Source organism: Alternaria alternata, assembly GCF_001642055.1.
Source record: "Alternaria alternata strain SRC1lrK2f unplaced genomic scaffold CC77scaffold_1, whole genome shotgun sequence".
NCBI lineage: Eukaryota > Fungi > Ascomycota > Dothideomycetes > Pleosporales > Pleosporaceae > Alternaria > Alternaria alternata.
The window spans coordinates 1,472,798-1,486,379 of record NW_017306190.1 but is presented as its reverse complement, the minus strand read 5'-3'; the positions used below and the strand labels follow the sequence as shown (position 1 = coordinate 1,486,379).

Here is a 13,582-nt window from a genome sequence, read left to right as displayed (position 1 = left end):
ATGCCTGTTCCTTCTTGATAACCTTGGAAGGCTACATGCCCACTCTGAGTATCGTGCTCCTGCGTGATCTCGACAGACGTCATTGGGAGTTTGACTTCTACAGACCACGACGAGGCGGAGTTGATTAGAACAAGTCTAGCTATTCAACTGACTGGGTAATCATAATCCAAACAACCCTTGACTGGTGAGTCATGACATGCTGGTACGTGGAGAGGGCATGGCAAAGTTCCGGGTGCTGTGGCAATGACACCGCAACCTTTCGATCCAACGTAGTTGATGATGAAGAACCATTGCTGCCGAACACCCCGCGAGCACTTCAAAGTATTGTAAGACTATGTTGTGGATTCTAGGCCTCGTCCTCTTCGCAGCATCTAATGAAGCGGGCAACATACCCAGACGTCTTCAATGCGATGCGAGGAAACTTGAGTATGTGCTTGTTGCTCACGGGCCTTCGCTAGCCTTCTTTATGATCATAATATAGACGAAAAGGAAAGCTGTTAAGAATTAGGACCCAAGTCATGTAGGTCTCTCCGCTATATACCACGCTAAACGAAAGAGTCGATCCGCTTGCTACGGATGCAGAGCTCAAATGGACGGTGAAATTCCATTGATTACCGCGTTCCTCTACATTCCGGTGGATACGCTAAGAGTTCAACGAGTGAAATGAACGCATTGATCGTGGTTGTCGCCATCCCAGGGGTGTGACAGCTCAATAACATAAGATTAACGTTCAGGAAACCGCCCTTCAATTCACCTGCATACCACCCGGCAATGCTGTGAGCCAGCCATCAAAATTCTCGCCGACCATGTCCTTGACATTACACCTGTTTTGTGTAGCAATGTTCTGCTTCTTAAGCGTTGGAGCTGACACGTAGTTGTTCCCATCCATGGCTTTCTGTAGCGAGTTATCCTTCCAGCCGAAGAGGTAGTCCGCATGGGTCGAAAAGCCGGTCGCATCGCCACTAGACCACAAAAATGGCTGACTGCCGTCAGTGGGCCAGTCTGCCTTGTTGTTGAACTGCTTCGTGTCCCAGACAGTCTCAAGCAGAATTTGAGGAATACGAATGGGGTGCGTTGATGGACATGCGCCGCCATTCTCGAATGTGCCGGTTGCTGGGTATGAGACGTGCTCACGGTGGTTTGGTGAATCGAGGTTTACACCATCCCAGCACTGTAGGAAGTCAATAAATCTGCCAAACACGCCTTCTTAGTGTATACTCAACGGTTGGAAATCTGTGATTGATCATGATACCCGCTGGGCACGGCTGCTTAGGAAACTCGAGCGTTTCCGGCTCCCGAGTACCCTCATTCTGCATACATATATAGGTTAATTGGCGAAAGTCGCGAGCTGCTTCGCGTGTACGGTACGAGACATCGCCAATTAGCATGCGGAAACCTGGCTTGAAAGCTGTTACTTTTGTAGTTTGCGAAGTGCTGAAGAGGGCGTCTGTCATATAATATACGACCTAGATGAATCTTAGACAGCGAGTAACATGATCATGGGAAAAGGTATGTACCATGCCGCCATTCGTACCCTCCATGCCTTGTTGCGCTCGTTGAGGGACGCGTTTGAAAGTACCGTTTTTTGCTTTAAAGTACACTACTGCGGTCCAATAGTTGCCTATAAGTATTTCATCAGCGTTGGGTCAAATCGGAAAAGGCGATGTAACACTGACTTAGGTCTTCGGTAAACTCGCAGGTAGTGCAAGTTGACTGCGCCGCTAGATCGTGACCTTTGGTAGGGTCCATCGTCACGTTGAATGAGTTCTGGTTTTATCAACAATTGTACATATGTCTCGCCGTAGGGGTTTCTTACACCTCCGATGATCTGATGAAGATGTGGCGACGGATTAGCTCCTGGGTTGACCAATGGGTCGAGTCGCTGAACGGTCAACTGTGCGCATCCGAAGCGTAATAGTCCTGCATTTACGCTAGCAAGCAACCCAAAGGCACTGATGATGGGTTGTAACCTCATGGTGTTTGCACCCTGTTTACTTCTGTGTGTTGGTGCTGGCGATGATCTCTCTGAGTGATATTGTAGCGAATTCCGTACTCCATCTTTCATAGATAGCACAAGCGCAGTGTCTCGATGAGGAAATATCGAAAACTGCCGTCATCTTGAGGGTTGATGTGAAGAGCCGAATGCCAGGGTAATGTAAGCTAATATCGCGCAGCGAATGCGCGCTCGCCTGCCAAGGAGAATTGAACAACGTCTCCGCATGAGCGAACATGTTCATCAGAAGCCTTCGAATGGAAAGATATTTGTGAAGCATGCATTCCGGGCTTGGTCTGGGATGAAGAGCGAAAGTATGGAAGACTCGGGACTATCCGCCCGACTATCTACAAGTGTGCCAGCTGACCACGTCTATGACGATGACCTCTGTGTATTCAATGTACCATCGGGTGTATGAAGTTACAGAATATAGTACTGTGATCATTCAGCGCAGTCTGCGATCGGATATATGAGTCCGCGCTCCTAGGTATCAGTCAGCTTTACTCGCATCGTCAAGCAGAGCAGATCAATACCATCCATCAACAGCTTTTGCACAGCGAGAGTTTAATCATCACAAACCCATCATGAAGTTGATTATCACCGCTTTGATGTCTCTTGTCACCTCGGTTGCCGCCCAAACATATCCAGAGTGCACTGCCGAAGTCGCGCGAAGCGATGATTGCGCCGCTGTCATCAACGCAAACGCGTGCTACAACAAGTTTCGATGGAACGCGCAGACCTTGACATGCATAGATGGAAATGACAATGCAGTGAAGCAAAAGAAGGTAGAATTGAGTACGGTTGGTGACAAAGAATGCGAAGCTAACGAGAGCGGTGTTTGATAGGTGTGTGCTTGTTGCAGCTGTGTTGGAAAAGTTATGTGTGACTGGGCAACGAAACAGAAATACTGCTGAGAAAACCGAGAGCAGACGGACGGATTGTGTATATAGAAATAGATGTTCAACGAATATGTACACTGAACCATATAGTCTACACGGTACTTCGCGTTTTTTGGTTGTCGCATATTTTGCTTTCCTTTTGTTCCTTGGTAATGGCTCTGGACACCGACAGGTAAAGTGACTTGTACGCAATGCATCGCGGGGAATAATGCAGAAGCATGTCTCCGTCAGAGGTTATATCGTCGCCATCGTCCTCTTCAACAGCAACACAGAAGCAGCGTCCACGAGCATCTTGAGCAGTACGACGAGTTCATCCGAACCCATGATGTCAATCGAAAGTAACCCGCAAGTCAACGATGGTGGTAAGCGCAGCACCAGTCCCGGTGCAATCGCAGGTACCGTCATCGGCAGTATAGCCGGTGCTCTGGCCATTGTTGGAGCCATCGTCTTGGGCTTGAAGAGGGACAAAAATATGAGAAAGGGCAAATCGGGTGTCAGTGACTCCGAGGATACGCCAGTTTCCGCGCCGGCTGCACCAGTAGCGGTGCAATATGACAACGAGAAGTACAGAACGAGTAATTTACCGCAGTGGGTCGTACGGAAATGAGCAGAGCCCCAATAGCATGTCGGTCGTCGAGATGGTATCAAACACCGTACATCAATAGCTACTTTCAAATTTCTTCGTACAAAACCATATTGGAAGTACCCTCACCAGATTGTATATCCACCATCCACGATAATCTCGCTGCCCGTAACGTAGCTACTAGCATCACTGACCAGCCAAACTGCCGCACCCCGAAATTCTTCAGGCTTGGCAATTCTCTTCATCGGGATATCCTTCAGCCATTCTTTACTCAGTTTCTCCATTTCTTCGCCCTCGTTTGCCTCTGTCTGGATATACCCCGGGCTTAGCGCGTTGACGCGGATACCATGAGGCGCCCATTCAGATGCCAGTGATTTCATGAGATGGGCGGATGCAGCCTTGGAGGCGTTGTATGCTGACTGCTTTTGGGGGCGGTTCACGATAGAACCAGACATAGATGAGACGATCAGGATGCGGCCGTCGACTTGGTTTTCGATCCACCACTTCCCTGCTGTGCGCGAGAAGAGGAAGGTTCCGGTCAGATTGACGTCAATCATGCGCTTGAAGTCCTCGAAAGGGTAGTCTTCTGCTGGTGCGCCGCCAGTGATCCCAGCGTTGGTGACAAGGATGTCGACTGTGCCGAACTCTTGGATGATCTTGTCCCAAGTAGACTTTACACCTTCTTCGGAAGAAGTGTCGCACTCGTAACCATGCACCTTTGGCGGAGGTAGGCCCTGAGTCTCAGCCTCCTCGATCAGAGCCTTGGCAGATTTGTCGGCGCCTTCTTGTTTGAGATCCACTATGGCTCCATGGGCGCCTGAGAGGGCGAAAGCGGCGAGGATCTGTTGACCGAGGCCTTGAGAAGCACTATGTAATACTTTAGCTTCGTCTCAGCCGTGCTCTGTAGTCTCCCAGGAGACGGCAAAGACCACTCACCCGGTCACTAAACGAGATCAGCATAGTTTGCAAAGAGACTGCCTCCATATTGCTTACCGACAGCTACCTTGCCTTCAAGCGAGAAGTCGGGCAAAGTCCTGCGCTGCGTGTGAGCGAATCGAAGTGCCGGTTTTGATAGACGCGAGAGCGTCTGTGAGGTTCGTAGGAGGGCATTGCGGGCAACATACGGAGGCATCTTGAACGTTTGCCTATGCTATTTGAGTAACTGAGGAGGCGACTTGAGCGTTCGGGGACTGAGAAGCTGTAAGTTTGCAAGAGATTCTAGGACCAATGGGTCTGTTTTCATGTCTGTGATGTTTACCAGGTACGGTTTTGTGATAGAGGAATTACGTCACTTTTGCGTACGCCGGTGCTCAAGCGAACCATGGTCACCCGACTGTTGCCATCCAGTTGATAACGGGACGAGCATATGAAAGAACATATAGTCAGATGGGAAGGTGTCTAGACAAAATTGGTAAAAACACCAATGCAAGAATGATTTGAGTGCATCATAGTTTTGTTTGGGCCAGGAGGTGGTGGCGGCGGGTATATTTGAAGGATATGGTTAAGACTGCCTACTGAAACTGCCCTTTACTGATAGTGCTCGGTTATCCTCCAAGGTGGTGATCGTGATGTTCGTATCGGGTATAAATTGTCCTCCAGTTTACATGACGGTGCACCAGCAGGACTCGTCACAACCACAGCAATCGCACGACTCACCGCACTTCGGGGCTGGTGAGGGCTTGATGATAGTCGAGACGGAGGAGGCAACGCTGGCAGGCATCGTGATGGTGTTTGTCGGAAAGTAGTGCTATACAGAGTGTTAGTTGCGTAGCTAGCAGCAAGCGTAGAACACCTACCGAAGCAGCTGTTTTGAACTTGGAGAACAAGAACTGAGAGCTCTGGAGTCTGGCGGCGACGGGTGTATGTGTGATGTAAGTGTTTCAGATGGGCGATTCAAGGTGCAGTGGAAGATGAAGGGAATCGGTCGCAGACGTCCAAGGCTCTTTATATCAACTCCGGTACGAAACAGCAGGGTTGGTCTACTCCCCGAGGTTAATGACTTCAGAGATACGGCTTCCGTCATAGCGCTTTGTTTACCCTCGTCATCCGCCCTCGTTGGTCACACACATTGAGCCCTGACCCTGAGGCATGCATACCGATGTTTCAACGTCTGCCAGTTGTCAGGCATAGGATTGGTCCGGCGGCCTGTGTGCACCGCCTCACCGACATTACTATCTCTTGAGCCAGCCCCGGACGCGAGTCTGGACGGCGTGATAGATGGAAACAGCCGCAGCTGTGGTGGCTCAGCTTGTTCGCGGCCGTTCGTTCCGTCGTTTGATTGGTTTATGAGCAGGGTTCGTCGTAACATGTCTGCATTGAAGCATGCAGACCCTTGCATGATGCATGGGCTGATTGCGTGGCTAAGCTCCACTAAGCTTTGTGGCGCCAACAAATGCCTCACGAAATCAAGGAATAAGCTTCGCCAAGCTGCAACCGAGAAACTTGGCTGTGAATGTGTCGCTGACAGGCTTTGTAGATCTGTTCGCTCGTGCACCTAGACCCTGAGTGTGCCACAAGTGATTTGGCGCATGATGTCGCCCTGCAGTGGCTGCGTAAGCGTTTGACATGGCGTTGAAGGTGGAGGGTCGGCCTCATGTATTGGGATACGAGCTGAACGGCGCTTCTAAACGAGAACGAGGAAAAGGCCTGCGCATCTCACATCCATGTGAGCCACGCATTCTCGCGGCACTTTGAGCGGTACTGGTGCGAGCTGGATGTTGCGGGCCGATGTAAGTAGTATAGGAAGGCCTTGAATCATTGATGGACCAGCACCGCATGTCGGCACACCACGATATAGCTTGCCTTAATAGGGAAATATATTTGAGATGCTTGTAGCAGAAGGGTCTAACGTTTCTTCGGTATGGAAGCTATGTGGGAGAAAGCTGAGCGTTTGAAGCTCCCGGACGTTCCGGCGAGAACTCCGCGTAACACGAAAGAGCGCCCGATTCCACTAGCTCACCCTTCCCCTCATACGTCAATCATCAAACCTTCCTTGTTCAATTTACACCACTCGAAGCTCTTGCGCCACAGCGCCTGTTGCATTTTTATGTCCAAGCTGTCCGGCGAGCTCTCGACTTTCTTGTCTCCTTCAAAGTAACCCTCTTGTCCTGCAAATTTATCTGATACTGCCACATCAACAAAGGGGATCGCAGCCTGCTCGACTGTCTTCAACCGAGGGTCAAAGTACCTGAGCAACGGCAGCATCCAAGTCACAACTGTAGTCACGATCTGGATAATCCGTGGGACATGTGACTGGTGAAAAGCCCGCGAATTGATCAGATCGAGAGGATCAACCGCTATTGCCCTGATGGACTCAGTGTCCCTTTTCTAGATTGACGGTCAACGAGGGTATGCCTGGAGTTATCTTAATGAGGTACTTACGGTCTTGAGACGACGATTGAGTTCGTACATGACCATAATGGGAACCAGCTTGCTCACAGCATATCTCTGGAAACCTCGTCCCATCTCCTCGACCTCTTTGTCTGCTTTGGGATGAACCAGTAGCTCTAGGTTTTCTGGCACTTGAGTTGGATATCCCTTGGAGAGACTAGCTTTCTCTGGCCAATGCGCGCCACTTCCTGAAAAGATGATGCGACCATGCACCGGATCCATAGCGCTGAGAAGCTCGCACGAGAGAGAAAAGTGCGCAAGATGATTCACAGCAATCGACATTTCGTACCCATCCTTGGAATACTGGGGTCCACCGGCCAGGTTCCAGGTCATCGCGTTACAGATGATCGTGCGGATGAGTGGCAGCTTTTTACTCTCAATCTCGAGAAGCAGCGCCTTGCTGAATTTACGGACGTTCTCCAGCGATGAGAGGTCGAGTTGCCGTATAGACACTTGTACATCAGGATGTTGGTCCACAAGAAAACGAAGTTTTGTTGAGTTCACGTCTTCTTCAGAATCGTCTCGGACGGTGAGAACCAGATTGAAGGATGAGTATGCCTCCAACAAGTACTTGACTGCTGGCAAAGCCAGCGAGCCGTTCGAGCCAGTAATGAGAACTGTGCCTGTCATGGCGCCAGTAAGAAATCGACAATTGAAGAAGATATTTCGGGCGAAGAACGCTTTGCAGAACGGACTACGGAAACCTCATCTGTTATTGTTATCTACCCATGACGCATGGTTGCTGACAGGCGTATACGCCCGGTCGCATGCCTTAGCGCCAGTCATCCATGTCGAATTCATCAAAATGCATACAGATTTTCGCAAGACAGATTGTGGTTTCCTCTATTAGCACGCACAGCTCACATATTTTTCCATGTGCATTTCTAATAAGTCTGAACTGTAAAGATCGTTGTTTGGGAATTCACAATGCGTAGTGTCGTAGCGCAAGGGTATCTGTGTTCGCCAGCCGTTCTTCCCCTCACCTCTAGTTTCATGCAGCTTAAGTTTCCGCTATTCTTCTTATGTCCTTTCCGCAAGGAAACTCGTGATATGTAGCAGTGACCGGAACCTGGATCGATTACCTACTGCCTTTCTGATGCAGTTCCCGACGTCACAGCATGTGCAGCAATGTGCTTTACCCCGGCTCAAATAATTTCAAGTAATTCCCCAACGGTTGCACCTGATTGTAGTGTGCCTTAAAGATATGCGGTATGTATTGACTTATTCTCTTGCTATTGGCGGTCACCAACTACACCTTTAGGGTATATGTTTGGTACACTTTTTTTTTCTCCAGCTTTCTTGCAAGTCGCAGCAGCTGCAATCACCACTAATTAGCTTACTGTGATGGTACTACTTCCACTCGGCAGTAGGGTCCCATTCGCGAAACCTTCCGTACAAAGGATCATGTAATCGTGACCACCAAGTCTCATTCCCGCCTTACTCCATGCATCAAAATGCTTCTGCGTAGTAATAGTACCTCCAACCCTCTTCTCTGTTCTCACTGACCAGAACTGTGTGAAGGTGCGGGTACCTTCGATTGACGGCTTGTTCACGCGCTGACTGGTGTAGAGCTCGTAGGTGCCTTCTTCGAAAGTGAAGTTGCCTTTGCGCGTCCAAGGTTCACCGGGTGCAAGGATGTCATACGATTCGATGATGTAGTATTCGATGAGGGGATTGCGCGTCCAACCGTACAGGGCGAGATAACCGGGTCCTTTGGCATCGTATGTACCTGCGTATTTTACGGCCCTAGCATTGTTTGTCAGTACAGTCCTCAAAGTTGCGAAATTTGTTTGCCAATCTAACCTCGAACCTCCGGGCTTGAAGCCTGTACCAGCTACGAAGCCACCGCCGGCCTGGCCTGACCAGTTACACGTGTACTTGCCGCCGCCTTGTTGGCTGCAACGGAATGAGCCGCCTCCCTCAGACCAGAAAGAGTAGTAACCTCCTTGACGGGCTTCGAGTTGCTTCCCTACAGTTTCGTGATTAATGAGCGATGTGACGCCTCTAGGCGCTGCAAAGGCAGTGGGAAGAGAAACTAGCAAAGCAGTTGTGAGGATGGTGAAGGATACCATGATGGCGAATTTGCACTGGGAAATGCTTTACATCGCCCATAATGGGTAGTGTAGTATCCGCAGCTTTATATAGATCGGCGAGCAGATACTTGGGTTCCGTCATCGTCATTTACCGAGCTTTGGGGGAAGCGCGCGTGATTCTTCATTCCTGTGTCTCATTAACCATCGATCCTTGAGAAGCCTTTCGTGTGGGGAGCCCATTGGCAACGGTATCTGTCAATGACTGATACGCTACCATCAGTAGCCCAGATGCTCTGCCAAGACCGGGGTGCATCCTGTTCAATATGCTTGATACTGCTGCCCCGGCTCTTTACTGCCGTGTAAGGGTGTTTCTTCGGATACAGCCTACACGAAAAGGTCCGAAATGGTGATAGAGACCGCTCGTCATTTGCCGGCGGCACTTGTCACGACGGTGCTTATGATGGTCATATTAACCAGCAGTCACCAATTACGGACTGTACGAGTGATAGGCATGTTGCTGTTAATCTACACGAAGATACGGGATATAGCATATGATGGTGACGTATCAAGTAAGGCTTATAAAGGTCATGTATGCCGACAAACTCGACAAAGTCTGATAGGGTTCGTGGGTGGTCGCGGAGTGATGATAGAAGGAAAGAGCGCGATGTGCGGCATTGAGCCAGGGACATGCGGGAGCAAACTCGTCGGAACTGAGGTTGACGTGTCGCTCGAGCTACTTTCACCAGCGAACACAACGTATCCTCGCATGTACAAACGCCCAGAAGTGCTCAAACATCATCTTTCAACACTAGCCAGCAAATGTAGGTAATGGCAAAGCGCTACGAACAAGCTCCGACTCAAGCCTCCATCTCGTATCCGGGGAGATGATCCAGCCATCCCTCCACATCTTCATCAACGGAGCTTTCAACCGCACAAGCATTCATCTCTTCAACAGTCTGCGTTTTAAGCACACCTTGCATGCCTGGACTTCCACAGTAATGGAACATGCAGCTGTCGTTCATCACCCGCTGCAAGCTGTCTCCTTTCCATCCAAACACGTAGTCAGCATGAGTGCCGTAGCCTCTACTATCGGAGTAGCTCCATACGAATGGCTGCGAACCATCGGTTGGCCACATATCAGCGAAAGCAGTCGTGTTCCACATCGTTTCGTATGCTAGCTGCGGCATCTTGATGGGGTGCGAAGCGGGGCAGGGATCAGCTGGGCGGAAACCACCCCGTGTGGTAGAGAACATATGGGACTGGTGGTCGGGGGCGTCAAGGTCAACTCCATTCCAGCAAGAGGGAAAGTGGCTAAACGAAAAAGACGCGGTTAGTGAGTCTTATGCGAAGAGGAGGGAGTTTCTCTAGGCAAAAATCATGCAGCTTCGAAGTGCGCGGCATATCAAGATACTGGATACACTTACTGTCTTGTGGTCAGTAAACTGATTACAACATCTGCTAAGATCGTCTCTTACCTGAATAGCCATTATACCGGCAGGACATGGCTCTTTCGGGAAGTCAGGAGTCTCGTAGCCTCTAGTGAGGATGGTTTGCAGGCACGTGTATGCCAGGCCTTTCTTGGTGCCGTTGATTGTGGTCGTCGACGGATTGCCAACAGTCATGCGAAAGCCCTTGGCCCAGTTAGAACCCCGTTTGAAAATAGAACGGACTGTGTTCCTTACCGGAGGAAAAGCCCTCACTGGGTTCCCGAGGTCGGAACTGTTGAAGTCTTTTTGAGTATAGTATATCGTCATACCTCCCTTGATGTGGTCTGCATCTTGACCTTCATATCCTGGATAGAACAAAATTAGGCTACGCATCGACATGAGTAGAGTCAGCATACCTAGTTGAGCGTTCGGGTAGATGGGCACGCGCTTATACGACCCGTTTTGATGTTTGAAGTACATCGCAGCTGTCCAGTAATTGGAAAAATCTACAGATAAGTCAGGGTTGACGATTGCAACGGTTTGAATGATCATATCCTGCCTTCGGTGTACGCGCATGTCGTACAGCTTCCCTGTTCGCCGATGTCACCAGTCATCGTAGCATTGAAAGCATTGCCACCTGCGCAGGCGTTAATGGGGATTTCTAAGATGCAAAAATACATCTAGCTTACCAACGATCTGATGTACCTTCGAGATTCTGTAAGCTTGTCGTCAATTGTATTTTAGTGGTACTAACATGAGAGGAAGGTACGCGACCAGGCTCCACAAGTGGATCGAGGCGCTGGATGGAAACGCTGCTACATCCAAAGCGAATCGCTGCTTCTACAAAGACAGCTTGGAGAAGGAAGAGATGTGATTTCATAGTTTCGCGAAGACTTGTGTCCTCTTTGATGATACAGAATTCTCAATGTTGAGATTGTGAGTGGTAAGAGACCTTGAAGGAACACAAACTATCATGAGGTACACATCGCGTTCCGGGAGAACAGCTGAGGACTCTTCGCTTCAATGTATCCGACGCGCATATGAAGAGGATCCAAAAATGACTGCCGGCTGGTAATGCCAAGTCGTTGATGTTGCTCTTCATATACACCGTTCAGCCGGGTAATGTGGAGGTGGGGCGTGTTCGCGCGGAGCATCGCGATGAACTCTCTAGACCTGTGAGGTGGGTCATCATCATTACGCATCGAAGCCGTATCCCACTCATGTGATTATAGGCCATTGGGCATGATTGACAACAGAAGCCATAGCAATGACGGCCGGCGACACGGCGTTGAAGTGACAGAACCTCCTGTCGTGGCTAGTGAAAGAAGTAGGGAGGAACTTGAGCTGAGTGTTATCATGTCACAGATCTCTAAGCACAGAATTACTCTAACAGGTAAGACAAACGCGCAGGTGATTGTGGGTGCCCACAGTGACAGTATAATGTCTTCCCAGCAGAATACCACAGATGTACCCGTAGAGAACTACGACCTAGTCAATGGTAAGATCTCGAAAGTGCGTCTCTATACCTGGGGCTGACGATTGAACCATCGAGAAATGATTGTGGGCGCCGAAAGTAAAGCTGTCCGACCTTGCTGTACCGCAAGCACTTCACACTCAGCCTACGTCTCCATCCGCCATGTTCGCGTCTACCCCCCCTACAACCTCTCAGGGTACTCCATCGGTCCCCAACACTTGTCCGCATCGACTCTAGTAAGCACGACATCCGACCACTCCGTTCGCAGCCACCATGCACCCATCTCATCTTCGTTCTAAGCGTACCTCTTTGTCTCCTCATGGTCTACACCATACGTAAAGGCGGCAATCTGACATACAGCATGTTTCAACGCCACTAGATATTCTGAGCCGTTGACGAAAGTGTGGCCTTCAAAGTGCTTCGAAGGATTATCAAGAGCCACACCGCTGTAGCCGACACCGCCTCAGTGCTAGGGAAGAGCAACGAGTGAGAGAGATGGCATGTAGTCGCGACCTTGGAAGCGACTCGTGGGTTCAAGATGATAGCAGATGATGTCCTAGAAGACAAAGATTACCAGCTAGCGATCGTACAGACCACACAGAATCCAGCTCTGCGCCGGCAGCATCCCACTTTGGGCTCTTTGGTAAGAGCCCAAGCTACATTATGTCCCTGTTCAATCTTCGTATCAATAGACAAGAAGTCGCAGACCAAAGATTAAAACCACTCTTTTGCATCTTCCTTGCCTCGCTTCTCCCTCCATACTGGTCCATCAAACCCAACATTCCACTTTTCCGCAATTTCTTTCGATGTTATGTAAGCGGGTTTAGCATATGCCGAACTGAAAACATATGCGCCATACTTGAGTACCGTGTTCCTAGTTGATGATCCGCGTCTTTGGCGTAGTATGTGGTGTCCTTCTGCACGCTGTACTAACGAGAACTCGACCAGACTGTCTGGTGGCCCAGGTAGGAAATCAGGGGTAGCGAAGGTATCATATTGTTGTTCGGGGCGGGCCAGTTCAGGACCTGAGTTGTGTTTGAATGCCACCCGAACATTTGACAAGTGCGGAGCTTCATGTTTGATTGCTCCGATGAGTCTTTCGATGCTAGCCCACATCTCAGCACCAGGTACATAGCTCCTTGATAAAGCGTCGATATAAGTGAGAAAAATTGTGATGTTTCGAAGGTTTTTGAAGGCACTAGTCACTCCTTTCGAGAGAACGCCAAGGTCAACATCTTTGTCGGTGCTCACATTTGTGTATATCGAAGGATACACTTCAATCGTCGCCGAGAGATCTTTCATAGGCGCAGATTCGATGTATTCGTGGCATAATCGAGAGTGTGCGCGAATGACATTGCTGCAGGGTGCATTGTGGAATCGTACAGAAACTTGGTTGACGATGTGACCCTTGCGACAGTCTTGCCCTTTGCCCCAATCCCACCACAGACTGACCTCATGGTAAAGGTATGTGTATACGTTATTTCGAAGTTCGCGTGGTATAGTGAGGAGATGCGGCGCCAGAGTGTCGTTGGCCATTTTTCGAGAGCGAAGGTGGTTCAGAAGATTACGATGATATTGACGGCAAGCGATGATGCCGACGAAGAAACTCAAGAGTACACAAACGAGTTGAGAATGACAGGTGGAGGTAGATAAGGATTCGTGTGGTACACGCCGGGGCGTAAAGTAGGCTGCATCGTGAGCCAATCGGAGAATACATTTCGTTGCTTTTGTCGTACACGAAGCGATGAACGCGAATCGGTATGTACTGGAGTCCCTGTTCAGT

At 49.7% G+C, this 13,582-nt stretch overlaps 9 protein-coding genes across 9 annotated transcripts; 3 read left to right on the top strand and 6 right to left on the bottom strand.

Annotated features, from left to right (window-relative positions):
* Nucleotides 1-745: 745 nt before the first annotated feature.
* CC77DRAFT_1056335 (hypothetical protein) lies at nt 746-1,975 on the bottom strand (the record flags this gene model as incomplete). Its single annotated transcript, XM_018527899.1, has 5 exons — nt 746-1,171; nt 1,224-1,466; nt 1,518-1,621; nt 1,677-1,767; nt 1,817-1,975. 5 exons carry the CDS (start codon nt 1,973-1,975, stop codon nt 746-748), a joined length of 1,023 nt encoding a protein of 340 aa, XP_018391664.1.
* A 401-nt stretch (nt 1,976-2,376) lies between these two features.
* On the top strand, nt 2,377-2,849 carry CC77DRAFT_1015562 (hypothetical protein). The gene is made up of 2 exons (XM_018524053.1): nt 2,377-2,476; nt 2,527-2,849. Exon 2 carries the CDS (start codon nt 2,578-2,580, stop codon nt 2,833-2,835), a length of 258 nt encoding a protein of 85 aa, XP_018391663.1. The 5' UTR covers nt 2,377-2,476; nt 2,527-2,577; the 3' UTR covers nt 2,836-2,849.
* Nucleotides 2,850-3,100: 251 nt separating this feature from the next.
* CC77DRAFT_1004231 (hypothetical protein) lies at nt 3,101-3,499 on the top strand (the record flags this gene model as incomplete). Its single annotated transcript, XM_018523252.1, has 1 exon — nt 3,101-3,499. The coding sequence occupies one exon, from the start codon at nt 3,101-3,103 to the stop codon at nt 3,497-3,499; it is 399 nt and encodes a 132-aa protein (XP_018391662.1).
* A 50-nt stretch (nt 3,500-3,549) lies between these two features.
* CC77DRAFT_32844 (NAD(P)-binding protein) lies at nt 3,550-4,766 on the bottom strand. Its single transcript, XM_018531262.1, has 3 exons — nt 4,469-4,766; nt 4,412-4,418; nt 3,550-4,342 (listed from the first exon to the last, which is right to left on the bottom strand). The coding sequence occupies exons 1-3, from the start codon at nt 4,605-4,607 to the stop codon at nt 3,601-3,603; spliced, it is 888 nt and encodes a 295-aa protein (XP_018391661.1). The 5' UTR covers nt 4,608-4,766; the 3' UTR covers nt 3,550-3,600.
* A 1,676-nt stretch (nt 4,767-6,442) lies between these two features.
* On the bottom strand, nt 6,443-7,495 carry CC77DRAFT_924547 (short chain dehydrogenase/reductase SDR; the record flags this gene model as incomplete). Its single annotated transcript, XM_018533812.1, has 2 exons — nt 6,443-6,802; nt 6,857-7,495. 2 exons carry the CDS (start codon nt 7,493-7,495, stop codon nt 6,443-6,445), a joined length of 999 nt encoding a protein of 332 aa, XP_018391660.1.
* A 571-nt stretch (nt 7,496-8,066) lies between these two features.
* Nucleotides 8,067-9,410, bottom strand: CC77DRAFT_1015561 (concanavalin A-like lectin/glucanase). Its single transcript, XM_018524052.1, has 2 exons — nt 8,671-9,410; nt 8,067-8,613 (listed from the first exon to the last, which is right to left on the bottom strand). The coding sequence occupies exons 1-2, from the start codon at nt 8,935-8,937 to the stop codon at nt 8,197-8,199; spliced, it is 684 nt and encodes a 227-aa protein (XP_018391659.1). The 5' UTR covers nt 8,938-9,410; the 3' UTR covers nt 8,067-8,196.
* Nucleotides 9,411-9,651: 241 nt separating this feature from the next.
* CC77DRAFT_952797 (hypothetical protein) lies at nt 9,652-11,415 on the bottom strand. Its single transcript, XM_018535419.1, has 6 exons — nt 11,015-11,415; nt 10,885-10,962; nt 10,742-10,831; nt 10,581-10,690; nt 10,342-10,529; nt 9,652-10,209 (listed from the first exon to the last, which is right to left on the bottom strand). The coding sequence occupies exons 2-6, from the start codon at nt 10,937-10,939 to the stop codon at nt 9,756-9,758; spliced, it is 897 nt and encodes a 298-aa protein (XP_018391658.1). The 5' UTR covers nt 10,940-10,962; nt 11,015-11,415; the 3' UTR covers nt 9,652-9,755.
* CC77DRAFT_32768 (hypothetical protein) lies at nt 11,310-12,306 on the top strand. The gene is made up of 3 exons (XM_018531261.1): nt 11,310-11,505; nt 11,558-11,823; nt 11,878-12,306. The coding sequence occupies exons 1-3, from the start codon at nt 11,414-11,416 to the stop codon at nt 12,096-12,098; spliced, it is 579 nt and encodes a 192-aa protein (XP_018391657.1). The 5' UTR covers nt 11,310-11,413; the 3' UTR covers nt 12,099-12,306.
* On the bottom strand, nt 12,188-13,439 carry CC77DRAFT_32763 (hypothetical protein). The gene has a single exon (XM_018531260.1). The coding sequence runs from the start codon at nt 13,333-13,335 to the stop codon at nt 12,514-12,516; it is 822 nt and encodes a 273-aa protein (XP_018391656.1). The 5' UTR covers nt 13,336-13,439; the 3' UTR covers nt 12,188-12,513.
* Nucleotides 13,440-13,582: the final 143 nt, after the last annotated feature.